Source organism: Notolepis coatsorum, assembly GCF_963971535.1.
Source record: "Notolepis coatsorum genome assembly, chromosome: 1".
Classification (NCBI taxonomy): domain Eukaryota; kingdom Metazoa; phylum Chordata; class Actinopteri; order Aulopiformes; family Paralepididae; genus Notolepis; species Notolepis coatsorum.
The window spans coordinates 180,257,789-180,284,832 of NC_140165.1; the positions used below are offsets into that span (position 1 = coordinate 180,257,789).

At 43.3% G+C, this 27,044-nt stretch overlaps 2 protein-coding genes across 3 annotated transcripts in view; both read right to left on the reverse strand.

Annotated features, from left to right (window-relative positions):
* The window catches only part of mettl16 (methyltransferase 16, N6-methyladenosine), a 187,463-nt gene extending 177,101 nt beyond the window's left edge, over window positions 1–10,362 (reverse strand). For both annotated transcript variants that reach the window (XM_084318519.1, XM_084318518.1), the window contains exons 1-2: window positions 10,223–10,362; window positions 7,824–7,959 (exon numbers count right to left, since the gene is read on the reverse strand). In XM_084318519.1, coding sequence (XP_084174645.1) covers window positions 7,824–7,951 — 128 coding nt within the window. In that variant the 5' untranslated portion in view covers window positions 7,952–7,959; window positions 10,223–10,362. The remainder of the gene's footprint in view (window positions 1–7,823; window positions 7,960–10,222) is intronic.
* A 3,828-nt stretch (window positions 10,363–14,190) lies between these two features.
* The window catches only part of LOC311241883 (lissencephaly-1 homolog A-like), a 233,183-nt gene continuing 220,329 nt past the window's right edge, over window positions 14,191–27,044 (reverse strand). The window contains exons 9-11 of the mRNA XM_084330823.1: window positions 23,971–24,072; window positions 23,157–23,313; window positions 14,191–16,992 (exon numbers count right to left, since the gene is read on the reverse strand). Of these exons, the coding sequence (XP_084186949.1) occupies window positions 16,919–16,992; window positions 23,157–23,313; window positions 23,971–24,072 (333 nt within the window). The 3' untranslated portion in view covers window positions 14,191–16,918. The remainder of the gene's footprint in view (window positions 16,993–23,156; window positions 23,314–23,970; window positions 24,073–27,044) is intronic.

Below are 27,044 nucleotides of genomic sequence, written 5' to 3' on the forward strand. Positions count from 1 at the left end.
ACGTGGCGGGCCGTGAGTTTGACACCTATGCTCTAGTAGTTGACCGACTAGCTGTATATAGGGCTGTCTTAAATACTTTGAAGCTTCGTTCGATGGGCATGGGATTCGAATATGAAAATAAAATTCGATTAAAAATAATTATATATATATATATATATATATTTTTTTTTGCTAAATCAACTCTGCCTCTCTTTGTTAACACATTCGTGGCCAACCACGTATATATATATACGTGTTTCGGATCCAACGCTTGAGGGCCAACCACGTATATATACGTGGTAAGCAGGGCCCGAAATTAAAGCCCGCCAACCACCATTGCCGACCAGATTTTAGGCTTGGCGACTGCCACTGAGAGGTCTGTCCGCCATGTGGCGGGTCACAAAATAGTCATGTAAAATAATTAAAACTGCATGTGACAGGCCTAATTTGTGGCTTGTTTACCGATGTCACATCCACTACTCTTCTGTCCTGACTGCCCGTGGCGCCTGCTTGTACTGTAGGGAGCTAACTAAGCTAAGCTAATTAGCGTTAGCTGCTAATCCTGGAAACGCTCAAAGCGAGTCCACAAAACCAGTTCCATTAGTGAGGAAAAAGGTTATATTAACGAGGCTTGACAACAGGGGTTCAAAGGTAACTTCACATTTATTGGCTATTGGTTTATTTATATCGCTTCATGGAGCCTGGTGCTGCTTGCACTGTAGGGAGCTAACTAAGCTAAGCTAATTAGCGTTAGCTGCTAATCCTGGAAACGCTCAAAGCACCGTCAGCGAGTCCACAAAACCAGTGACATTAGTGAGGAAAAGGGTTATATTAACGAGGCTTGACAACAGGGGTTCAAAGATAACTTCACATTTATTGGCTATTGGTTTATTTATATCGCTTCATGGAGCCTGGTGCTGCTTGCACTGTAGGGAGCCAACTAAGCTAAGCTAATTAGCGTTAGCTGCTAATCCTGGAAACGCTCAAAGCACCGTCAGCGAGTCCACAAAACCAGTTCCATTAGTGAGGAAAGGGGTTATATTAACACTTTGACTGCTGGAAAACGCTTTAATACGTCATTCCCGGCCATGCTCAAGTTGCCGGAGGACGCTTTACAGCGTCCTTATATCAATATTTCAAAAATCTGCGATCGGATTCATATTTCCCCTCCGCTGGCCTGAGATCCACCAGGAGGACCCACTGAGCTCTCTGGCGGTTCAGGAGCGCCATCTGGTGGCCGATCGGCGCAATCGCCAAACAGGAAGTGCTATGGAGGTTGTGCTGGTCGGCCAAATTACTTCCGGGCACTCTGTTTGGCTACCGGGACTCGATCTCGACACAATACATAGCGATCGATTGCCAATAACTCGATAAACAACATGATTTGGACATATATACTATTATACAAGCTGGAAATGGACCCGATATTTCTACATACCATAATAGGTAAATGACTGTTCCACGCTCATCGCCCAACGGCGCGAGGAGGATACGGTAAGATTCAGCGTTATTTTTGATCGTATTCCATAAACTGTTATGATGAACATATCACCCACACTAGATGAATGATATAGCGCTGCCCACGGAATTATAAACGATCCCCCGCCCATCCGGTCATCATCAGATCATACGTAGATCATTCTAGAAGTACGTCCAATTGAAATTTTTTATATCGCCCCGATTGCCTGTTCCTTAATGTCAAGCAAGCAGTGCAAGAATGCGGAAGCATTCTACCGTAGTGGCGTGCGGTAATGCGCCTTTCATTTTCCTTCGCCCAGCGCCCAGGTGCGTGCACCGGCGGCGGCGTGCTCGCTCAGGTGCGTGCGTGCGCCGGCGTGCCCGCGCATGCGCATGAGATCCCGCCTTGGTTCGACACGAGCGGAGCTCAATATATATAAGTCACCGCCCCTTATTCAGTATCCAGAAATAGCTCAATTGGCAAGACTGCATGGCTGTGGATCCTACGGCTCGTTTGCTGGCGAGTTCGAATCCCATCAAATATTTTTTTTTTAACGTGATTTTTTTTTAACGTGTATTCTTTCGCCGGTTAAGGTTAGGCATGGTTAAGGTTAAGGTTAAGGTTAGGCATTGTTTCGGAGTTGGTTAAGGTTAGAACGGTTAAGTTTAGGCGCTGTTAAGGAGCTGGTTAAGGTTAGAGTTTGTCAAAGAGAATGGCAATATTCTTTCTATGGTTAAGGTTAGGCATGGTTAAGGTTAAGGTTAGGCATTGTTTCGGAGTTGGTTAAGGTTAGAACGGTTAAGTTTAGGCGCTGTTAAGGAGCTGGTTAAGGTTAGAGTTTGTCAAAGAGAATGGCAATAGACAGCCTATTTCCGCGCGACAGCTCCCAAAGCGGGCCTGAAAAGAAAGGCGATTTAACGTAGTGGCGTGCGGTGACGAATGCTTCCGCATTTTTGCACTGCTTGCTTGTCATTATGCTACACGCGCCCCGATTGCCATCAAACTGTATTTCATCATCAATATAATGCATTTGGGGCTATATATCACGTTCTGGAGAAAGCTGCAGAAAGAGATGAAAACATACTTATACATTAGACCATACTTTACTATGAATATGTGAATGAAAAAGTTTAACGTTGCTACACTACACAATGAACAATACATATAGGACTTTGAATGGGCCCTAATAATGGCAATGTAGCAATAGAATTTAAAAAGTTATAGCCCTGCAAAGAAGGGGAATTTCTCCATAGACAAATAGCGCTGGCAATCCACAGTCATTTTCCGGATTTCTGGCCGGCACCCATAGTGTTAACGAGGCTTGACAACAGGGGTTCAAAGATAACTTCACATTTATTGGCTATTGGTTTATTTATATCGCTTCATGCATCCACCAGGCTCCGTGTGTTCTGTTTACATCTTAGTCTAGTCGTGTGTGTGACATCATCAACTACGCGACTCAGACGGAGATGCATCCAGCTGCAGGACCGCAGAACCCATACGAGGCTGCATACTAGGGCTGGGCGATATGGGAAAAAAATCATATTGCGATAACGATATGATAATGTTATCATATTTCTCAATATCGATAATTATCGAAATTGTTATAAGTATACTTTTTTTTTTTTTTTTTTTAAACAGATGTATGTTTATTTTGCAGCAATTCTTTGTCATTGCCGCCATCTTTAGTGTTACATCCCCTCACACTCCAGTTCTCAGGTTGCAGCTGGTTTAAAAGCGAAAGTAAACCGGCTTCTCTGCTGGCTGTGGCTCCAGGGGAGTTGAACAGTTCTGGCTCTGCTAGTTTATTTTCGATCTTTTGGCGCTTTTTTGGTGGACAAACCACCGCACATGACGTGACTCGTGACTGGAGTCTAGTTCTGCTAGCACACATAGCCTACTGTGTACAGACGGTTTCAAACTGTATTTTAAATTAGAAAGCAAACAAAATAAATGGACAAGAGAAAAATAAATCTCAATTTGGTCAGTATTGTCATTTGGACAAGCAAAGCCATTACTTTAAGTTGCAGGCAAGAAAGACAAGTCTGTCCACTGTCTCTGGTTTTAAAACTGCCCTGTTGCAGGTCACAAAAACGATTTTTTTTTTTTTTCGATATTCGATATCGATTATTAAAAGATATCGCGATATTTATCGTTATCGTTATATCGCCCAGCCCTACTGCATACTATTGCTCAGACGGGGGCTCTCTCTCTCTCTCCCAATAGTATCCAGCTGCAGGGCCGCAGAACCCATACGAGGCTCCTATGCATCTCCTCTCTCTCGCTCTCTCTCTCTCCCCCCCTCTCTCTCTCTCTCGCTCTCTCTCTCTACGTTCAATATGATTTAAAGCCAAACGTTACACTATAAATACTAACTGGATAGTTGATGACCATTTCATTATCTGAAATATTCTAAAATCATTAAGTCTGCTATAAGCCATTATGCCTTTGTGTGATTATTATTTTCTCACAGTCAAAGTAAAAAAGAAAACCAGAGGACTCTGATGAGGACATGATTGAGGAGGTTTAAGTTAGGTTTATAAAACCTTCACATTTTATTATGTTCTGTTAAATCCTGCAAAGAGGGTAGAGTGAGGAGTCTGATGATGTTTAACAGTAGGTTACAATTTAAGCTTAAGATTGAATTGACATGTATTGATTAATCAATCATCAATAAATATATTAAAATAATTTGCTTAAAATGTTACTCTGGTCTCTTATTTAAGTGTATTCTTCAACATAATACCCTATCTACTTGAAATGTACTGATTTTTTTTATATATATATATGTGACACAAAAATGCATTTTTTTTGGCTGGTAAGAAATATGCTTGGCGGGTAGATTTTGCCCATCTACCCGCCACTAGCCGGTGGGTCAAAAAGTTAATTTCGTGCCCTGGTGGTAAGGTTGTTTTGGCTTTTATTCCATTGTAATATCCTACTCAATGTCACCGAGCGGCACTGCAGATTTACCCTACTCTTGGGATTCGGAAAAGTGCATTACCGGCCAGATCCTCGTAGGGGCGCTGTCTCGATAATGCAGTGTTCCCTGTTACAGACCGGTGTTTTTTTTTTTTTCATCATGGGTGGACTTTTTTGTTAGCCTAAAGCTATGCCTGTAGCATGTAGCCTGGAATACTTTTTGGGACGCTGAATTCAGTATGCAGTAAAGGAATATAGCATCAGCCAATGGACATATCGATCTACCAGATGGCGATCAATAACTGGGAAATCCTTTTTGGGATCCAACCGGCCCACGGTAAGAGCTTTTTCACGTAAATGACAACCCTTTCTTTGATAGCCAAATCAATGCTATATTAAAGACACGGAAACCGTCAAATCAGAACAGTTTAGTTGAGTGAGGGAAGATCTCGTGAACTCGAGACTAGACTGATGAGTCAATATGGTAATTAGAGACACAGGCCCATTGATACTAACCTGTATTACTATAAAACCATGCTAAACACAGAAAAAGGGCATTTATAATGCATGTCCCCTTTAAAAAAAATGTAACACTCCAAAAATACATCAACATAAAATATATAGCCTAAAAATAATCCAACTTTTCAGTTAATCTCAATGACGTAGTCGTGCAAAAACTGAAAGAATGAGGCCATTTGACATCAGGCACATTATTTTGACAGTGACGGTTAGAGCTAGGAGAGATTTTGGTACAGCAAGAGGGGAGGCATTGCCGATTTAAACATGCTTCTCATTTATTTGGTAAAAAAAAGGGTTACCTTTAATAATCTTTGGCACACAAAGACCAAATTGACTGAAAAATATAGGCAACATTTGTCAAAGTATTAACTTAACAAAATTAACAAAATAATTAAACCTTTCCATTTTTGTGGCCACATTATAGACAAAGGCCAACATAAAGTATGCATAATGCTCAACCAGCACTAGACTTAATCAAAAAGTAAAAGTCACAGAAAAGATGATTAGGGTTTTAAATAAGGACGTTCGTGGGGTTTCTTGTATTAATAATAATTTGCACTAAGGAATGTTGTAACTGTTGTTATCTTTAAAAAAAAGTAGATGTTACAAGGGAATGGGGAATATAAACCCCCCCACAGTGGTGTGTGGAGTTGGTACGTCCCAGCAGCAGGGACCAGGATGTTATGGTTTGGCAATACAGCCGCACAGTTGATACACACGCTCTAGTCTCCTGGCTCGTTATTGAACATAAACAGTTATATTTGAACCTCTGTTGTCAAGCCTTGTCAATATACCCCCCCTTCCCCACTAATCGAACTGGTGTCGTGGAGTCACTTCACTGTGAGCGTTTCCACGGTTAGCTTGCGGCTAACGTTAGTTAGCTTGCTAGCTCGCGGCTAAAGTTAGTTAGCTCGTAGCTAACGTAACATTAGCCTAGCTCGAGGCTAACGTTATATAACTGAACAATACACACATGCCCCGAACCGTGGAGGTCGTATCGAACGGTGTACGGTTCGAATGCATACCGTTCCACCCCTACTAGATACTCATTGCTCTCTGCAAATAGGTTTGCATGGCCACAGTACTGACGTTCCCTCTAAGTGCACAATCAGCGATATCATCCAGCAGCAGTAGATATGCCATATTGTGTGTGTGCTGAGTGCAGCTGCCCAGCTAATTGATGTTAGCTCGTTGCTAATAAACTATCGATGACGTCTATGGAAACTGTTGAACATATAATTTGTGTCTGTTGTCATTTGTGTGGGTTAAACTCATGACCAGTAAGATGAGCAGTGGAATGTTTCTCCACTGGCTCTTACTATGTGCACACTAAGCAATGTAAAACATTTATAAAACCAACAACAAATAATAACAATAAAGAACAATACGGTATATGGAATATTAATACAGTCTATTCTATTCCACTATAGCTATATCCGTGCGATTGAGTTTAATTATTATCTATTTATTTATTTACTCAATGGCATTTGCAGTGTTTGTGTAGTGCTTTTATTTATTTTTGGACATCACGATGCCTCGTTGAGTCATGACTATAAATGTAAAACGTAATTTTTAATGATACAAATATTGTCGTATTTATTATCATCATTATTATTTAATTCCGAGGATGTCTGTAGAATCAACTTGAATGCAATCACCAATGCTTTATGCCCTTAAATGAAGCCCTTAACCCATTCAGTGCCAACCACGAGTATAGTCGGGTTAACTCGCCATCGCTTGAGTGCCAATCACGAGTATAGTCAGGTTTTAATCGTTATTTCTTTTATTAGCGATATCCATTCATTTTCATCCATCCAACCTGATGTTATCGTTGGGAATGGGTCTGAGCTCGCAAAAGGGCAAATACCGCCACCTATCGTCTCCCGGATAGTATTGCACATCATTGGATTGGATTGGCTGGGACTGTGCATCAGGAAAAAAAACTCCGGTCCGGGTTTCCCTTCTCGGGCAAGCAGTATCGTGTTACCACATTGACTGGGGAGGCTGGGAGCAGCGTCGATTATGTGTTTTGGTCTATAACGTTGGATCAATAAACACGATCAATATTTGGAATGGCGATCAGGAATTGGATTAATCTTTTTGCAGAACATCAGATGTGAGGTAAGGAATCTATGTTACCAGTATTGGGTTAATCAGATGTTTTTTTCACAGCGGTCACAACGTGTGTGTGTGTGCGTGCCGTTGACACGGAGCAATGCACGGATAAGCTTCTCTAGCATGCATAAGGAGACATATACTATCGATAATCTAGCGTTTATTTGAAAACTATTCATAAATCAGCCGAAAAATGACAACGTGTTTTGTGTATTCCACTAAAGGGGTATTATCGCGTCTTTCTCTGGAATTAATAGAAATCTCCAAAACTATACTCGTATTCAAAACGGTATAAAACAGAAATCTACTGATGAAAAAACAATCCGTTTCGTACATGTTGCCTGCAAGCAAGTCATTGATAAGCAACGGGTGTATTAGACCCATAGCCATAATTTAAGATATAGTTTAAGCGTTCGCAAATATCCCCGTCCTCCCATTGATTAAAGCGCTGGCCTACAAGCCCTAATTTGGTCATATCCGGCCGGCTCTGAATGTGTTAAGAACACGGGCGCACACCAGTCTGTCCTATCTACGACTGCTTTTCCGCGTTTGTAAATCACGTTCGTAGCTACGAACAAAGTGAAGTTACAAAGAAATTAGTTCATAAATTTATCGTAAAGTCCGTTCGATCATGAGGTCCAATATCTTCAAAGCCAAGGTAGGGGGTTAAGTATCAATACACTATATCCATAGCCACGGTACTAGGGGTTAACTTGTTTCCTGCCACAGTGGATTTTTAACTGGATATTATCTAAGTGGGAAGGTGAAGAGTGTAGTGTTTATAAGCTTACACGTAGGCTACTATATGCCTAGAGTACACAGTACTTACATGGAGCGACCAGTGAGGCTGGTGTGTACATGCTGCTGGAAGTCTGGATACTTGGAGGCCAAGTAGGAGAAGTCTGGAGGCTTGTCTTTGTAACGGTTCCGGGGATGCATGGATTTGTTCAGAGCCATATCCTTCACTGAATAAAGACATCACAAGAATAATGATTATGAACAATACCTGTATCTTGGAACAACAGGCAAAGAGAACAGGGGTTCACAACTTTCAGGTATTTTACGAGATTGATTTTGAATAATGACCCTCATGGTACCAAAGCACCTCAAAGGTGCTAAAAACAAAATTACAAACATCTCAAAACAAACTGGTCAGACTACTGCTTGACCTTACTCCTAGAACCCACCTCACCCCTGCCCACTTTGACAACCTAGGATGGCTTAGAGTAGACGACAGAGTACAGCAACTTGCAATGGGCCTGGTCTACAAGATACACTACACGACCAAGGTACTCATGTACATGTCAAAATACTTCCCAAAGGTCAGTGAATACCACGATCACAACACCAGAGGGAGCTCCACAAATCATGTTAAACCCAGAATCGGCTCAAACAAGGGACTAAACACGTTTCGCAATTATGCCACATCAATGTGGAACGCCCTACCCAAAGCTGTAAGGAATGTGAATCACTACCCACTTTCAAAATCACTCTCAAAGAACACCTACGGGAGACTACAATTCGAAACTGGCCCCTGTAAATGTCCTAACCCAACCCCCTCCAATGTACAGTAAATGACCAAGTATGGTTGTCAATATTCCAATGTACAGTTTTGCTTGTACAGTGATCCCCCCCCCAACCCCCCCCCCCCGCGTCTATACTTTCCACAAGCAACTTGTCCTTCCGCGTTCCCGTTTTGCGCTCTGATTGGCCACGCTGCTCCTACGCTATTACGCCCCCCTTATCTACGCCAGTTATCTACGTAAGTAGAGAGTCGGCATTGCACTCAACCGATTCATTCAACACAATACACCATCCAACCAGAGTGGGAGCGCACACACAAAAGCACACACGCATGATATCCGATTTATTAATGCCAAATAATGGACGACGACCGCAATTGGCACTTGAAAAGTGTAAATGATGGATTAGTCAGTAACAATTCATGACAGCTTGTATAGCTAAACTGGTTAATGCCCTGCCTGTGGACCATATGGTCCCCGGTTTGAATCTCTTGCTTACTTTTTTTTTCTTTTCGTAACATTGAATAATCTATCCACTCTGGTGTCCCAAAAAGGACAATAACACCACCCACCTTATGCATACTGCACCTTATGTGAATACTGTGATACTGTATATTGCAGTTGGTTAGATAGTCAATTCTATTGACTTATTTGTTTACACTGCTTGTGTTGTTTTCACTACCTGTGTACCCCCCCCCCTTGCTGCTATGATGCCTGAATTACCACAAGGGGATCAATAAAGGAATATCTTATCAAACAGAGTGGATAAATTAATTAACGTTACAGAAAAAAAAAAGGTATCCAAGAGATTCGAACAGGGGACCATATGGTCCACAGGCAGGGGACTAACCAGTTGAGCTATACAAGCAGTCATGTGTGCTTTTGTGTGTGCGCTCTCGCGCTGACTCGTTAAGCCTTTCCCTACACATATTCATTTCTGGAGCATTTCTTTATCCACTCTGGCGTGATGGTGTATTGTATTCGCAAATCGCTTCCTGTTGAGTGCAATGCCGACTCTCTACTTACGAGGGGGGCGTAATAGCGTAGGTCAGTGGCCAATCAGAGCGCAAAACGGGAACGCGGAAGGACAAGTTGCTTGTGGAAAGTATAGACGCCCCCCCCCCTCCAATGTACAGTTTTTACGTCAAATGTATACTGTCTTTTCTGGACACTTTTTGTATCACAAACAGTACTGTATTTGCAAATCTGGTATGTCATAAATGTATAGATGTAGCAGTACTGTCTATCTGTATGTCATATGTCCTGATGAATTGAATATGGGGGACCCTAATGTAAACAAGACGAAAGTCTTTCTCTGGTCTGCATCCCCTTAACAATTGTGTATTGAGCTGTACTGTATTGTACCCATTCTGCAATCTGTTAATAAAGTTTTCAATCAATCAATCAAAAAAACCCATGTTTTGAAGCTGTAGTTGTATGCACTTCGCAAATATAACGTTAGTGTGTCAAGAAAGAGCACTATTATTGTGCTATAAATGCTGGCTAAATGTGCATATATGGCTGCGCGGGCTTTGGCATATTGAGGAGGAAATAATCTGTTGATATTACATATTAACTAAATTAAGTTATAACCCCACATGGTTAAAATAAGGCATGACAGCTAACGTTAGCTAAACACATGCAGAAGCAGAACCACTTTCAATTCATGCGAAACAGACTAAACGTGTTGAAGCACGGACGTTACCTTTATAGCAGTTATTGTCGCGGTGTCTTGAAGTGAAGCTTTTTTACCAACAGCGATGGCTAACGTTGACTTTATTGTCTTTCAAAATAGTGGAGTAGGCTCACGTTGTTCTAACGTTGCAACTTTTCGCAGTCTTTTCCGGGATGCTCGTGAGGTCACCACTTTGCGACGAGGCAGGTTGACGTCATCACCGGCCGCATACATTCACTTTGTAAACAACCGTTGCCCTATAAATCTACGGTACAAATACAACATGAATGAATGAATGAATGAAAACTTTATTTAACAGATTGCAGAATGGGTACAATACAGTACGGCTCAATACATACAATTGTTAAGGGGATGCAGACCTGAGAAAGACGTTTGTCTTGTTTCCATCAGGGTCCCCCATTTTCAATTCATATAGACATATATGACATACATGACATACAGATAGTCAGTACTGCTACATCTATACATTTATGACATACCAGATTTGCAAATACAGTACTGTTTGTGATACAGAAGGAGTCAAGAAAAGGGAGTATATACATTTGACGTAGAAACTGTACATTGGAGGTACACTATCACAGAGTGCATCATAATTAGTAAATACTTTACCTGCTATTTCAAACAAACACTAAAATTAAATAACATAACCTCACCCATCTTTCTGTTTTCTAATCATCTTTTACCTCATCTAAATGCAACTATCTGCGCTATGCTTTCCCCCTCGTGTACAGTGGCGTCGCGTGGGTAAAATAACAGGGGAAGCCAAAAAAAAATTATTAAAAAAAAAACTATTCAATATTTTTATTAATATTTTTATTTTATTTTTTTTTTAAGTCAAGCAGTCACCATGTACACTACAGTATGGCTCGGCGGCCAGTCAAACTTTATTTTTATTTATTTAACAGATTGCAGAATGGGTACAATACAGTACGGCTCAATACACACAATTGTATAAGGGGATGCAGACCAGAGAAAAGACGTTTGTCTTGTTTACATCAGGGTCATTAATACTGCTGGAGCATTGGTTAATTTTTGGTCCGATTTTTCCTTGCACGATTTTGCGCGCCGCGTGGGAGCAAATTCGAGACACATATTCGGTTGCAAAAAGGTGTCCCACGAGCTCCTCTATGGCCGTGAATATTTTCACGCGGATCGGAATCACGGCGCGCCCGTGGGACACTTTTCCGTTTCGGCGAGTTTATTCCACGCTTTCTGTTTTCCTTTTCTAAGCATTTTAGGGGCTACATGTGAATGAGTAAAAGTTGCGGGACGCCCAGATGTTTCCACGATAGAAAGCTCGCGTGGATCCCATAATAGGCTCACTTAATACAGCGTTTTTAAAATCACGCAACATTTTCAGGGTCGCGAGCCGACCTTTTCCCCTCGTTTTCGATGATGGAAGTGATTTAGGAAAAGCTTCGGCACGCCGAGAGGTCCCCGTGGATTTAATCTCACGAGGATCGGGGCAATATTCGGCCCGTGGGAACAGTTACGGGTTAATACAATGTTCAGAGTGCAGAGGGGAAAATATGCTGAGTGTTTTCCTCTCAGCCCCGTTTTAAACTTTTAGGGTGTGGCAGTCAGCTCGAATCTGATTGGCTAGGATCGGATTTGGACTATAATGCTGGAAGCCTGGAGAAAGAGACCTACCATCTAGGGCTGGGCGATAAAACGATAACGATAAATATCGCGATAAATTATTTCCTCGAAATAAACATGAAACGTGGTCGCAAAGTTTCGATATATCGATTTTCCAAGTTTGGCTCCGTTCAGCTCACTCACTAACAACCAACGTTACGTGATGACGTCCTTTACGCACCACAGCTCAGGACTCAAGGCTGCTAGGATACTTAGCTTGCACGTCGCTGTTTTTATATATTTACGTGCCGAGTATGTGTGTGGCGAGAATTCTGATGCCACGGTTATAGTAGTGTGTGATATACGGTGGACGTCGTTGCAATGTATTGTGGCGGAACAGAGTATTTTAGGGATATTTACTAGTACATTGTCATGGAATACATCGCTTGTAAACGAAGCTGGCTAGGTTAACTAGCTTGCACGTCGCTGTTTTTATATATTTACGTGCCGAGTATGTGTGTGGCGAGAATTCTGATGCCACGGTTAGAGTAGTGTGTGATATACGGTGGACGTCGTTGCAATGTATTGTGGCGGAACAGAGTATTTTAGGGATATTTACTAGTACATTGTCATGGAATACATCGCTTGTAAACGAAGCTGGCTAGGTTAACTAGCTTGCACGTCGCTGTTTTTATATATTTACGTGCCGAGTATGTGTGTGGCGAGAATTCTGATGCCACGGTTAGAGTAGTGTGTGATATACGGTGGACGTCGTTGCAATGTATTGTGGCGGAACAGAGTGTTTTAGGGATATTTACTAGTACATTGTCATGGGATACACAGTACTGCTCGCTCTGGCTAACGTGCGCGGACTGATGACGACATCAACTCGAGACATTCACAGCAGAAAAATAAGTCTATTAATAGCCCGTCCATCGGCGCCGGGCATAAAAAGTTAATTAAACTTGACAGACATTATATCGACGATAATTATCGATATCGAGTTATATGAAAATAATTTTATAATTTTATCGCGATAACGTTTTTGGTCATATCGCCCAGCCCTACTACCATCTGCCTCCTCTCCTGCTGCAGTGAGCATAGTGAGGCTGACAGTGTGTTAGAGGGAGTGAGAAGGAGAAGAGGGAGACATTTAAAAAAAAAAAAAAATTATAACACAGATGCACAGATGAAAACGAATGTAAACTATATTAAAAAAAAATTATATATATATATATATTTTTCATATTTCATATTTGATATTAATTCATATTTTAATATTAGGGAGGCATGGCTTCCGTTGGCTTCCATAAGGATTCGCCACTGCTCGTGTACTATGTATATTTGTCTTTATCACCTCACATAACATCATGGTGTCTATGAATAGTTCATATCCAGTACATACTATATCCATGTTCAACATAGGAGCCTAGCATTTGTGTAATGACTTTTCAATTATTTCTTCATGACTGCTTGCTGAAGCCACACACAAACCAGAAACAAAGTAATCGGCCATCACCCAATCCCCACCAAATGACCAGGACCACAAATGTGCAGATTTTTCTTTTATTATGTTGCAAACAATAATGACATCCAGATATTGTTAACAATTTGCTGTGTGAAAGAGTGAGACCATGGAAGCGAAAAAGAAAACCTGTTGGAGCTGTGAAGTCTGAAGCCCTCAAGCTAATCACAAGGCAGGTTACAGTATAGACAGGTGGACTTGAGGCCAGAGCAGAAGGAGCCACAGACAGTGCAAGCTTGTTTGTCGTCCCTTCACACACGGCCAGTGCAGCATAGGGATTGCTTGGGACCTGCAAATGGCAAAAGTGATTGGTTTCCCAGGGCAAGTGTACAACACTGACGGCTGTATTGTAACTCGTTACAAGATACATTACAAGAGACGGCACACTTTCTGGTTGATTAAACCACCTTCCTTCTCTGAATCAAGTTTTTCAAAGAGTGACCTCCATTTCCTGGCCTTGTTTAGAATTTCCAGGTGATGTTGTCGTCTTAAAGTCTGCCAATTGCAAAGGAAAGTAGCATCAAGATCAACAATCAGTTACCGTCTGTTATCGACAAGACACTGGGACTAAGTAGACCAGGCAGTCTGAATTCTTGAGCTAAACCCCAGATTGTACTACAAAATCACTCCATTTTTGGCTTCAGCTAAAACTCATTTTACACCATGGCACATAGGAAAACCATGACCGTGCCAAATTGTACGACAGAGGCCCAGCGATGGGGAATACTTGAATTCTTCACCCAAAGCCTTTAGACTCAGAAGTCCATGAGAGAAAGCAGCATGTAGAAAAATGACTCTTTATTTGGGGGGGGGGGGGGGGTATTAGTGGTATTCCCTGAAGGAGGGAGGAAGTGAGCGAGAGAGAGGGGGGGGGGGGGCCCGGGGGGGGGGGGTTCTCCTTTGAAGCGTCCTAGTCTGCCGCAATCCCATCGCATTTACAGGTTGAAGGAGCCAGTTCATAGGCAGATCTGGCCTCCTTCATACAGCATCACTCAAACAAAAAACAGTCTTTCTACAACCACAGTAACAGAGCTGTCCGCAGTCATCATGCCAGCTCAGCTGCCTGGTGGGGTCGTCTCCACCTGGTGTCTTTGAGAAACCAATAGGATTTGGTATTACCGTGACATGGACAGACAAGGGACACCCGTATATTGGGAAGAGACAATTTATCTCCCTCTCACCGAGCTACTTGTCAGGTCCCAGTTTTGAGCCACTGACTCTTCATGGGGCGGTTTGTGGTCGAAAACTGAAAGGACCTTTTCTTTTTTTTGCTATACTGAAGACATTAGCATCAACCACTTGGCCCCACCAGACAGCTCAGTCTCTGCTCAAGGTTTACATGCAGCAGTGCCATATGGACAGGTCACACAGGACTCACTGGCCACTAGCAGAAGATTCAGCAGCAGATAGCTACATCCAGTACACACAGGAACAGGGAAAGCTAGGCAAAAAAGCAAGATAAGAAGATCAGTTAAGCAGTGGAATTCTTCATTATCAAATAATCACATTGGAATGAAAAGGCTAATTAAAAATGATATTTGTTTATGCGTTTATTAATAAGTCTTTACAAATTCCTTACTGTTCGTCTTTGATCAGGCGAGACCAATGATCTAAGAAAGCAGGGATGTGCAAGATGAACGTCTTTGTATTGCCTGCTACAGAAGCAAGAAGTTCTGGTTTTTCTTTCCAAGGGGAATGGAATGGATGGTCTCCATAGTAAGGTTTGAAGAATTATTTTTACCGTCATCCCCAAATTATTCCTGCTTTTTTGTATTTTTTTTTTACATTTATTCTTCAGTCAAGATCAGAAAATTAACATAAGAAGAGCCACTCGGGAGATGTTTATACATGATTTGGCCGGTGGGGGTTTGCCCATAGGCATAGAGCTCCTCACTGCTTAGGCTTCAGCATCTCTCCTGACCACAAACCATGGACAGTGAAACAATAAATCCATGGCACATTTGTGGCAAAGGAGCCGCGTTGCCGGTAGAGTGAAGAGCCCTTTACAATAACCAGACCACTTTACAGAGCGCACAAGCATCACTTAGCATGCCTGCTGCTAATATTTTGTCACTATTCCTAAATCCCCATACAGGTCACCAGTTTGGTCAATGATACAGATTTGGCGCTTCTCTCAGTTAACAAGCTGATTTTACATTTCATCTTTTCACAGAAAAAACGTTGTTACCTGAATCCATTTTTCTATGATGCATCATATTCTTCCCCCAGTATTTTGAGATCTTTGCACATCCCAAGATTTAACCCGGGGGGCAACTTTGACTCCTTGTCATGCCGCCTAGTCCGACATCCTTGAGACTGGTCAGATTCATCCAAGGCTAAAACTCACCCATCCCTGTGTTTGCAGCCTACAGACCTGTCATAGACGCAATGTAAAACCTGCTCATCGGTCATCGAGGGACTAGAAAAACAGAGGAGATTGAGTCTATTAGAAGTCAGCGAGACATCATAGTGCCACATCTATTGATGGGAGATAGAGATTAACAGAGGTCTAATCCCTCGAGTCTGCCATTAAGGCCCAAGTGCTAGTTAAAGGCAGAGCACTCGCTGACCAAGGCAACCAAACAGCCTTGCGCTATAGGTGCCACACTGAAACAAAGCCTACATGCTATGTAGCTAAAATGAGTACCGGCTTAGCAAAGATATTCCATTTCAACGAGTTTTGATTTCTGAATGCAAAGCAGAATTCATTAACAGGATAAATCAATTGGAAAGCCTCATCAGAGTGGTTTTCTACTCAGTTCGGACGCGCTGCCATGACAAGAGTACAAAGCTTTAACTTCACCACCCGCCCCACAGGTTCACAGTCCAAAGACAACAGCTTGAAACATTCGTATATGCAGCCATTAATATATTATCTAGTTCCACATGAAGAGACATGGTATGCACACTTCAGAAGTGATGTTACAAAGCTACAGATTACTCCAATAACAAAGCCCCACAGACAATCATATCTCCAGTAAGGGATTACACACTTCCTTGTTCTTGTCGTTCCCCTCTCAAAAAGTTCACCAAGCTAGGCACCAACAGACTACGACAGTGAAAGGAGAAGAGAAATAACAAAAAAAGGAGGAAAAAAGTCCTAAATAAAAAAATAGACAGACAAAAATAAATCTTACACATAAAGAACGACACTGTCATTTCTTAAATTATCTTTTTTTCTTTTTTTTTTTTTTATGTGCCCTACTCGGTCGGTCGGTTGGTAAGGCTGCGTGACAGACGGCCAGCCCCGTGTTAAACCTATGGTAATTCTAGACAACGTTATGTAAATTTACAGTATACAATTTTGGATTCACCATGCAAGAATACTTTTTTTTGTGTAACATTTAATAGCTCAATCTACATCCAGGAATAATTTACATAGAAGGACAATAGTTATTGGACCAGAGAGCGCAATGGGGGTAAATAACCATGGTGGGTGAGTGCAGCCGGAGATTTGTGGGCGGGGGTGGGGGGGTTTAGAGAGGGATGGGGTGAAGGGAGGATGGCAGGAGAGGGGTGGTGGGTTGGGGGTATTGGTGGGTGAGGTGGGCAGAGGAGGGATCAGGTTGTTGGGATGGTGGTCCAATCTCCTAGGGTCCCAATCAGCGGCACTCCCACACTTTTACTGTTTGATCTACGCTCCCGGTGACCACGTAGGGTGCAGCCTTATGGAAATCTGAAGGAGTGACAGAAGAAAAAACAATGTATCAGAACAAAACTAAAGCAGGAGAAACAAAGTATACTTGAGCTGAACGTGACGTCTCTTTTAAAGCTGGACAAGGCTATGTAGTTTTGGAAGGACGATTTGAACAACAAAGTGTTAAAGAAATAGCAGAAAAACAGTAAATGGTATGTTTTCATAGCTCAATAAATTGGGTCCCTGGAATATTGAAGCTAGAGAGTTTGTTTACATATCAGCTGCTTTAGGCTTTTGTTTGGTTCACACATTATTATGAACAAAAAGAGAATAGTAGAAAGTGATCGCTGATGACTCTGATGAGTAATTGTTCCTCCCCAAACTACATAGTGCAGCGTTAAAGCCATTTGTCATTTAAAAAAAAACATTGAACAAAGCACTGAAGCAGGTACTGGATAAATAGTGACCCAGAAGGTGCTCTTTAGTAGAGAGACATCAAAATAGAGCAAACTCTTCTGGTAGCAAAAATGCAGCTCTTCTGGTAGCAATGTAAATGTAAAAGGCCTTTATTACTTGGCTTGTGCATTTGTAGAACATTAAAAAAAAAACATGTTTTGGCCAACACTTGCCTTCATCAGGGTTTTATGCCTCAACGAGGGCCAGTGTTGGCAGATATACTTTCTTATTTGAATTATCTACAAATGGACTAGCCAAGTAATACAAGCTTTTGTTTCCTATAATTTGCCATTTGTTAGACTTAAAATGTTCCCTCCACTTTCTACAGCTAAGACATTGTCAGTAGTTTATTGAATATATTTGGTGGAAAAACCATAGCAAACTAATTGTTATTCAATATACAACAAGTGTTAAAACATGTGTGGAGGACATATCCCATGTTATTTAACTAAATACAAAAGTGGATACCAAGAGTATGGTTTAGGAATGTTCACAATATAGATACATCGAGCATCAAGCAACATATTGATGGATAGATGGTTTGGTAGGGTGAATTGGTAGGGTAATTTGGTAGGGTGATTCATAGGGTGGTTTTGTAAGGTGGGTTGGTAGGGTGGTTTTGTAGGGTGGTTGGGTAATGTGGTTTTGTGGGGTGGTTTGGTAATGTGGTTTGGTAATGTGGTTTGACAGGGTCGGTTGGTAAGGTGGTTGGATAGGGTGGTTTGGTAAGGTGGGTTGGTAGGGTGGTTTTGTAGGGTGGGTTGGTAAGGTGGGTAGGGTAGTTTGGTAAGGTGGGTTGGTAGGGTAATTTCTGTATATGTTTCTGTACTGTACTGCCACAGTATCTCATGGCAGTATCCCATCTCTCTATGAGGCTGGCAGTTGAAACAGTAAGGAAAGGCTGTCTGGCAGGCTGAAGGGAGTTCCTCAGGAGAGTTTGCCAGCCTTGATCTGATAAATAAAATGCACATTTGGGGGGGGGAGTGGGAAAATCCTGGAGTGTTTGTCTACATCTTGAACCCCAGCTGCCTGCATCCTCCAGGGTGCTGATTCAAGTACCCCCTTCCCCCTACCAACATGCAACCACTCTCCAAAACACAGCTTCATGTAACCCCTGCCCCTCTAAAAAATAAACACAAATAGTCAGATCCTGCTAAAGCTTCCTGGCAACTAAACAAACACAACTTCCCCCAGCACTATATCTTTTCCATTTCAAATGTCTAGACCTTCATTTCATGACTATTTTAAGATTTTAGTATGCGTTTGTTATGATGTAGGGTTAGGCCATCGCCGATGGCCGACAGTCATCGACCACTGAGCCCAACATCATGATTTGAAAGAAAGACAACAATTGGATGAATGTATGTTAAATATCGCTGCTGTCGGGACAAAACCTCATAACTCCAAAAACCCAACTTTTCAGCAGATGAAAAAAACTAACACAGATTTGAGGGTGAATAGAGTTAGGAGGTTTAGACAGATGATCGGTTTAATACTTTCCCATTGTTTAAACTTTGTAAAACCCACACACACATATGGAGGATGATCTACGGAGTTGATCTATATTAAAAAAAAAAAAATTAAAAAAATGGAGTTATGAGGTTTTGTCCCGACAGCAGCGATATGCCAATTCAGTAGACATCGCCCAACGCCAGTGGTTCTCAACCTTTTTGAAAACTGAGATTCATGGGAACTGAGATTATTGGTGTTAGATATGACTTAGTCCAGAAATCCATAACCATCTACCGGTATTATGTAGGCGGGGAGATAACATTGGAGAGTGAAAGGTATGATTAGAGTAGTCACTCATATTATCTCATTCGGCTCAACTTCTAGTGAATGAAATACTGACATTTAACTATTCCCGTTTTTTCTGGGAACTACCTAGAACCTCCTTAAGGACCTCTGGGGGTCCCTGGACTCCACATTGAGAGCCATTGAATTAAGACTGTATTATACACGGTTGGTAGCTGATGGTTACTCTTCCCAACAACAGTAAAGGCTAGATGTGTGACTGGACAGCATGGGCTACTCACACAGAGAGGTAACAAAGTGTGTGTGGGCTACTCACACAGAGAGGTAACAAAGTGTGTGTGGGCTACTCACACAGAGAGGTAACAAAGTGTTCGTGGGCTACTCACACAGAGAGGTAACAAAGTGTTCGTGGGCTACTCACACAGAGAGGTAACAAAGTGTTCGTGGGCTACTCCCCCAGAGAGGTAAAGTGTTCGTGGGCTACTCACACAGAGAGGTAACAAAGTGTTCGTGGGCTACTCACACAGAGAGGTAACAAAGTGTTCGTGGGCTACTCACCCAGAGAGGTAACAAAGTGTTCGTGGGCTACTCACACAGAGAGGTAAAGTGTTCGTGGGCTACTCCCCCAGAGAGGTAACAAAGTGTTCGTGGGCTACTCACACAGAGAGGTAACAAAGTGTTCGTGGGCTACTCACACAGAGAGGTAACAAAGTGTTCGTGGGCTACTCACACAGAGAGGTAAAGTGTTCGTGGGCTACTCCCCCAGAGAGGTAACAAAGTGTTCGTGGGCTACTCCCCCAGAGAGGTAACAAAGTGTTCGTGGGCTACTCACACAGAGAGGTAACAAAGTGTTCGTGGGCTACTCCCCCAGAGAGGTAACAAAGTGTTCGTGGGCTACTCACACAGAGAGGTAACAAAGTGTTCGTGGGCTACTCACACAGAGAGGTAACAAAGTGTTCGTGGGCTACTCCCCCAGAGAGGTAAAGTGTTCGTGGGCTACTCACCCAGAGAGGTAACAAAGTGTTCGTGGGCTACTCCCCCAGAGAGGTAACAAAGTGTTCGTGGGCTACTCCCCCAGAGAGGTAACAAAGTGTTCGTGGGCTACTCACACAGAGAGGTAACAAAGTGTTCGTGGGCTACTCACACAGAGAGGTAACAAAGTGTTCGTGGGCTACTCACCCAGAGAGGTAACAAAGTGTTCGTGGGCTACTCACCCAGAGAGGTAACAAAGTGTGTGTGGGCTACTCACACAGAGAGGTAACAAAGTGTTCGTGGGCTACTCACCCAGAGAGGTAACAAAGTGTTCGTGGGCTACTCACACAGAGAGGTAACAAAGTGTTCGTGGGCTACTCACACAGAGAGGTAACAAAGTGTTCGTGGGCTACTCACCCAGAGAGGTAACAAAGTGTTCGTGGGCTACTCACACAGAGAGGTAAAGTGTTCGTGGGCTACTCCCCCAGAGAGGTAACAAAGTGTTCGTGGGCTACTCACACAGAGAGGTAACAAAGTGTTCGTGGGCTACTCACACAGAGAGGTAACAAAGTGTTCGTGGGCTACTCACACAGAGAGGTAAAGTGTTCGTGGGCTACTCCCCCAGAGAGGTAACAAAGTGTTCGTGGGCTACTCCCCCAGAGAGGTAACAAAGTGTTCGTGGGCTACTCACACAGAGAGGTAACAAAGTGTTCGTGGGCTACTCCCCCAGAGAGGTAACAAAGTGTTCGTGGGCTACTCACACAGAGAGGTAACAAAGTGTTCGTGGGCTACTCACACAGAGAGGTAACAAAGTGTTCGTGGGCTACTCCCCCAGAGAGGTAAAGTGTTCGTGGGCTACTCACCCAGAGAGGTAACAAAGTGTTCGTGGGCTACTCCCCCAGAGAGGTAACAAAGTGTTCGTGGGCTACTCCCCCAGAGAGGTAACAAAGTGTTCGTGGGCTACTCACACAGAGAGGTAACAAAGTGTTCGTGGGCTACTCACACAGAGAGGTAACAAAGTGTTCGTGGGCTACTCACCCAGAGAGGTAACAAAGTGTTCGTGGGCTACTCACCCAGAGAGGTAACAAAGTGTGTGTGGGCTACTCACACAGAGAGGTAACAAAGTGTTCGTGGGCTACTCACCCAGAGAGGTAACAAAGTGTTCGTGGGCTACTCACACAGAGAGGTAACAAAGTGTTCGTGGGCTACTCCCCCAGAGAGGTAACAAAGTGTGTGTGGGCTACTCACCCAGAGAGGTAACAAAGTGTTCGTGGGCTACTCACCCAGAGAGGTAACAAAGTGTTCGTGGGCTACTCACCCAGAGAGGTAACAAAGTGTTCGTGGGCTACTCACCCAGAGAGGTAACAAAGTGTTCGTGGGCTACTCACCCAGAGAGGTAACAAAGTGTTCGTGGGCTACTCACCCAGAGAGGTAACAAAGTGTTCGTGGGCTACTCACCCAGAGAGGTAAAGTGTTCGTGGGCTACTCACCCAGAGAGGTAACAAAGTGTTCGTGGGCTACTCACCCAGAGAGGTAACAAAGTGTTCGTGGGCTACTCACACAGAGAGGTAAAGTGTTCGTGGGCTACTCACCCAGAGAGGTAACAAAGTGTTCGTGGGCTACTCACCCAGAGAGGTAACAAAGTGTGTGTGGGCTACTCACCCAGAGAGGTAACAAAGTGTTCGTGGGCTACTCACACAGAGAGGTAAAGTGTTCGTGGGCTACTCACACAGAGAGGTAAAGTGTTCGTGGGCTACTCACACAGAGAGGTAACAAAGTGTTCGTGGGCTACTCACACAGAGAGGTAACAAAGTGTTCGTGGGCTACTCACACAGAGAGGTAACAAAGTGTTCGTGGGCTACTCACACATAGAGGTAAAGTGTTCGTGGGCTACTCACCCAGAGAGGTAACAAAGTGTGTGTGGGCTACTCACACAGAGAGGTAACAAAGTGTTCGTGGGCTACTCACACAGAGAGGTAACAAAGTGTTCGTGGGCTACTCACACAGAGAGGTAACAAAGTGTTCGTGGGCTACTCACACATAGAGGTAAAGTGTTCGTGGGCTACTCACCCAGAGAGGTAACAAAGTGTTCGTGGGCTACTCACACAGAGAGGTAAAGTGTTCGTGGGCTACTCACCCAGAGAGGTAACAAAGTGTTCGTGGGCTACTCACCCAGAGAGGTAACAAAGTGTGTGTGGGCTACTCACCCAGAGAGGTAACAAAGTGTTCGTGGGCTACTCACACAGAGAGGTAAAGTGTTCGTGGGCTACTCACACAGAGAGGTAAAGTGTTCGTGGGCTACTCACACAGAGAGGTAACAAAGTGTTCGTGGGCTACTCACACAGAGAGGTAACAAAGTGTTCGTGGGCTACTCACACAGAGAGGTAACAAAGTGTTCGTGGGCTACTCACACATAGAGGTAAAGTGTTCGTGGGCTACTCACCCAGAGAGGTAACAAAGTGTGTGTGGGCTACTCACACATAGAGGTAAAGTGTTCGTGGGCTACTCACCCAGAGAGGTAACAAAGTGTTCGTGGGCTACTCACCCAGAGAGGTAACAAAGTGTGTGTGGGCTACTCACCCAGAGAGGTAACAAAGTGTTCGTGGGCTACTCACACAGAGAGGTAAAGTGTTCGTGGGCTACTCACCCAGAGAGGTAACAAAGTGTTCGTGGGCTACTCACCCAGAGAGGTAACAAAGTGTGTGTGGGCTACTCACCCAGAGAGGTAACAAAGTGTTCGTGGGCTACTCACACAGAGAGGTAAAGTGTTCGTGGGCTACTCACACAGAGAGGTAAAGTGTTCGTGGGCTACTCACACAGAGAGGTAACAAAGTGTTCGTGGGCTACTCACACAGAGAGGTAACAAAGTGTTCGTGGGCTACTCACACAGAGAGGTAACAAAGTGTTCGTGGGCTACTCACACATAGAGGTAAAGTGTTCGTGGGCTACTCACCCAGAGAGGTAACAAAGTGTGTGTGGGCTACTCACACATAGAGGTAAAGTGTTCGTGGGCTACTCACCCAGAGAGGTAACAAAGTGTTCGTGGGCACACAGGGTCTTCATGCAGCGCTTGTTCTTGTAATCCCAGATCCTTAAGGTCTTGTCGTCGGCGCAGCTCACTATGAACTTGCCTCCGGGGTGGACGAGCACGCCGCGCACCCAGTTGTCATGGCCAACCTACGGACAGGGTAGTAAGGGACCATTGGTAAAGGGATACCTTCATAGTTTTAATAGGAATAGGCTATACTCATCCAAGGCCTCAATTAAAACGCTGGACAAATTTAAACATATTAGGGAGAAAGGTCTGCTCACTTGATTCATCTTCCCCAAGAGCATCTCTATTTATTGGCGTGATAACATTGACATTTCAAGCCCTAGTGCTTCCTTCATGTCTGCTATAGAGCACCATGGCGTGAAATGTCATACATTATCAATTAATTACATCCACTTAGGGAACATGAACTAAGTGTACATACTTTACTTTTGATATACCTTGATATTTTGTAGACTTATTTTTCTTATCCACCAGGTACTTGTCACGATGTAGGGCAATTTGCCTTAAAAAATTACTAGATTGAACCTAAATACAACTTGTGTGTAGTGCAGGTTGTACATCAACAAGCAAGTTATCAGCCAGCAATTCCTAGTGGCTTTAATGAGGAACACTGACCATCCTTTAGGGGAAAGCTGACATCCTCAATGCAGAAAAATGTAATGTGACATGATCCCAGCTGACACCCACCCCCAGATCACATCACCCGGTACATGAACCAGTACATCAAAGGTCAGGGCTCGAGTGTTAAAGTGGATCATGAGCCTCCATATGTTACTCACCAGCGTCATGAGGCACATGCCGGTGCTGACGTCCCACATCTTGATAGTCTTGTCTCTGGAGCCAGACAGCAAGAAGGGGCCAGGCTTGCCACTCTTCTTAGTCTACAACAAGGGAGGAAATATACTAATCAGCAACAATATAGAAACACTGCAATCGTAGGGCTGGGAAGATAAACTGAATATGAAGGTATACCATCACGGTCACGGATCCATGCATATTATAAACAATTAAATTAGTTAATACAAAAAAAATCACCTTGCAGCAGTATTTAAAAGAAGTAAACCGAAAATAGACCATTTAGAATTAAATAGCACAATCATAATTGTATTACAAGATAAAGACATAGAAATATATGACATTGTAATTTGTATTGGAAAACTATACCGTTGAAAGTAAGAACAACAGTGTTATATGACCCTAAACCCTGCTAACAAAACAATCCATAATTTTTACCACATCAAAGGGTGTCAACTATGAAAGATGTCTTTCTGGAAAGTTGATTCATCTGGACATGGCTTCTACTGACAACCGTACAGGTGCTTTCTGAACCAGCCATCTTATGAGTGGCTGTTGCTTTGATACACCCCACATTAGCATAAGCAGAGTGGACAACAAATTAATTAATTAAATTAATTAATTAATTAAACTGGGCTTTGAAGAAGTCTTTATTCATTGCACACATTGACAATGTCGTCATGCAGTGACACACACATGCGATGGGCGGCACACACAGATACACACACATGGAAAAAAATTGTTTTGGGGTCGCCGATGAAATGTTCCTCTCTGCGTTTGACCCATCCCGTTATCCATTCCCCCAAGGGCAGCGGGGACCAATCCAAGTGCTCCTGTCCGTCTGCGTCAGGGACGTGACAGTGTTAGCAATCTGTTTTTCCATTGGGTTTATCTTATCGAGACGGGAAACCCTTACGAGCACAGGGAGAACATGAAAACTACACACAGAAAGGCCCGGGAGATACCCTACCTGGTAACACGGCAACAAGGTCTCCAAGCAGGAATCGAACCCTGGACCTTCTAGCTGGTGAGGCGACAGTGTTAACCACTACACCACCGTGCCGCAAAGGGAAATACTTGGGCTGTACTTTAGATGTTCAATTACAGTGGCTGCTCTGAAATGGTGGTGGTTATCAAGGGGGCTTTTGGATCTTTCAAAAACGTTTAGAAAATTATTATTGTGCCTGAAAAAATAAATAGTAGCCATCTTCAAGATGAATGCCATTGGAAATTTGTTTCATGTTGTAATTCTGCAGAAGTTATATAATAATTATAATATATATATATATATATATATATATATATATATATATATATTTTTTTTTTTTTTTTTTTGATCCACTTTTTCTCCCATTTTCTATATTTTCTCCCATCCCAATTTCGTATCATCCAATTCAACCCTCCCCTGTCACGAACGCTGTTTCTTGCCTCCCACAAGCCGGCTGCAGTGAGGACTAAGTCATACATAGCACAAGTCCCCTCCGGTACTTGAGGTAACAGCAGTCGCATCTTTTCACCTGCGCAGCTCGGTCTCTCAGTGTCGAGGAGTAACGCGTGGGAGGCTCACGCTGCCCCCGACACTTCCTGATTCTACTGCGCAGGCGCACCAACCGACTTGTAGGAGTCGCTTGTTCACAACGTTCGATCCCCACCCTTCAGTTTTTCCCTCCCCGTAATACGGCCAATGTGTATTACTGCGGACGACCAGCCAAACTGAAAAACAATGTGGAGAGCTGGATTCGAACACGCGAATCCTAGCGTCTCCACACTGGTGGCGAGTGCCTTAGACCACTACACCACCTAGTCGCCCCTATATATTTTTTTTTTTAAAGATGTGTTCTGCTTTTCATGTGAATATAATTTCTTTTTTGGAATTTGTCTCATTTGAGCCTTTCCATAGTGAAATGGTGTTCTTAGGGATGGCCCTAGTGCTCCATGTCCTCCGTAGGCCATGGGATAAAACACACACACACAGGATAAAGAAATAGGAGTGTTTCTTTTGTCTGGAGTCTGAGCTGTTGCTTTTCCAGGGGGCAAAGCTAACAAAGCACTCCCCCCTCCTCTCTCTCTCCCCACTGTGCACGTGGGCGTGTTATTAGCCACACGGAGATGAGAAGTCATTACATGCCTGGTAGTTATGAGTATGTCAGGGGAGAGCATGTCCAGACAGCTGGGATGGCAGGCGTATCCAACTGCGACTGTATAATTGATGTCTGGAATAATCCCTCCTCTACCTGAACCTGTTCAGCTGGATGAGTCCACCTCAAAGTAGTGCAGCGCTCCAAAAAATAATTTCATTTAATTTCACTGACAACTTGTGTGTGAATCCACACGTGCAAACAATGGTGTCTGTTGGAGGTGTCTCTCATACTGGTGTGGGGCTTGGTGTCTGTTGGAGGTGTCTCTCATACTGGTGTGGGGCTTGCCCACCAGAGAAGTCCAACAATTCCATCTAGGGTGACCACCAGGTGTCCCGCTTTTGGTTGCACAGCCATTTGACCTAATGTCCCGTGTTGCTCATATTGAGAGGATGTCCCGCCTTTCAAAGTAAAAAAAAATAAAAAATCATGGGTCTAAAAGCCCCTCCCTACAGTAAACGTAGCAACCCGCCTCTTGTCCACACACATTGCTCTGGTCGTGACGCTACCTCATATCGCAGATCTGATTGGTTAGGTAGTAATTTAGCGCTATGCTCATGACGCTACCTCATATCGCAGATCTGATTGGTTAGGTAGTAATTTAGCGCACTGTCAAAATGTAGCGCACTGTCAACGTTTAGCGCGCTGTCAAAAAACAACAACATTACAAGCAAACTAGAAATCAAGATGGAAAGCAGTAAAAAGAAACGAACCTGCAGTTACAACCAAGAATGGCAAAAGACACATGCCTGGGTGAGGCCGGTGTCAGGCAATCCTCAGGGAGCTTTCTGTGTCATAGTTCGTTTTCAATTGCTCATGGAGGAGAATACGACTTGAAGCGTGAGTCTCACCTGAAAGTGGCTCACCAAAAAAAAACATCCAGATCTATGGATACGTTTCTTCTTAAATCCAAAAATGAT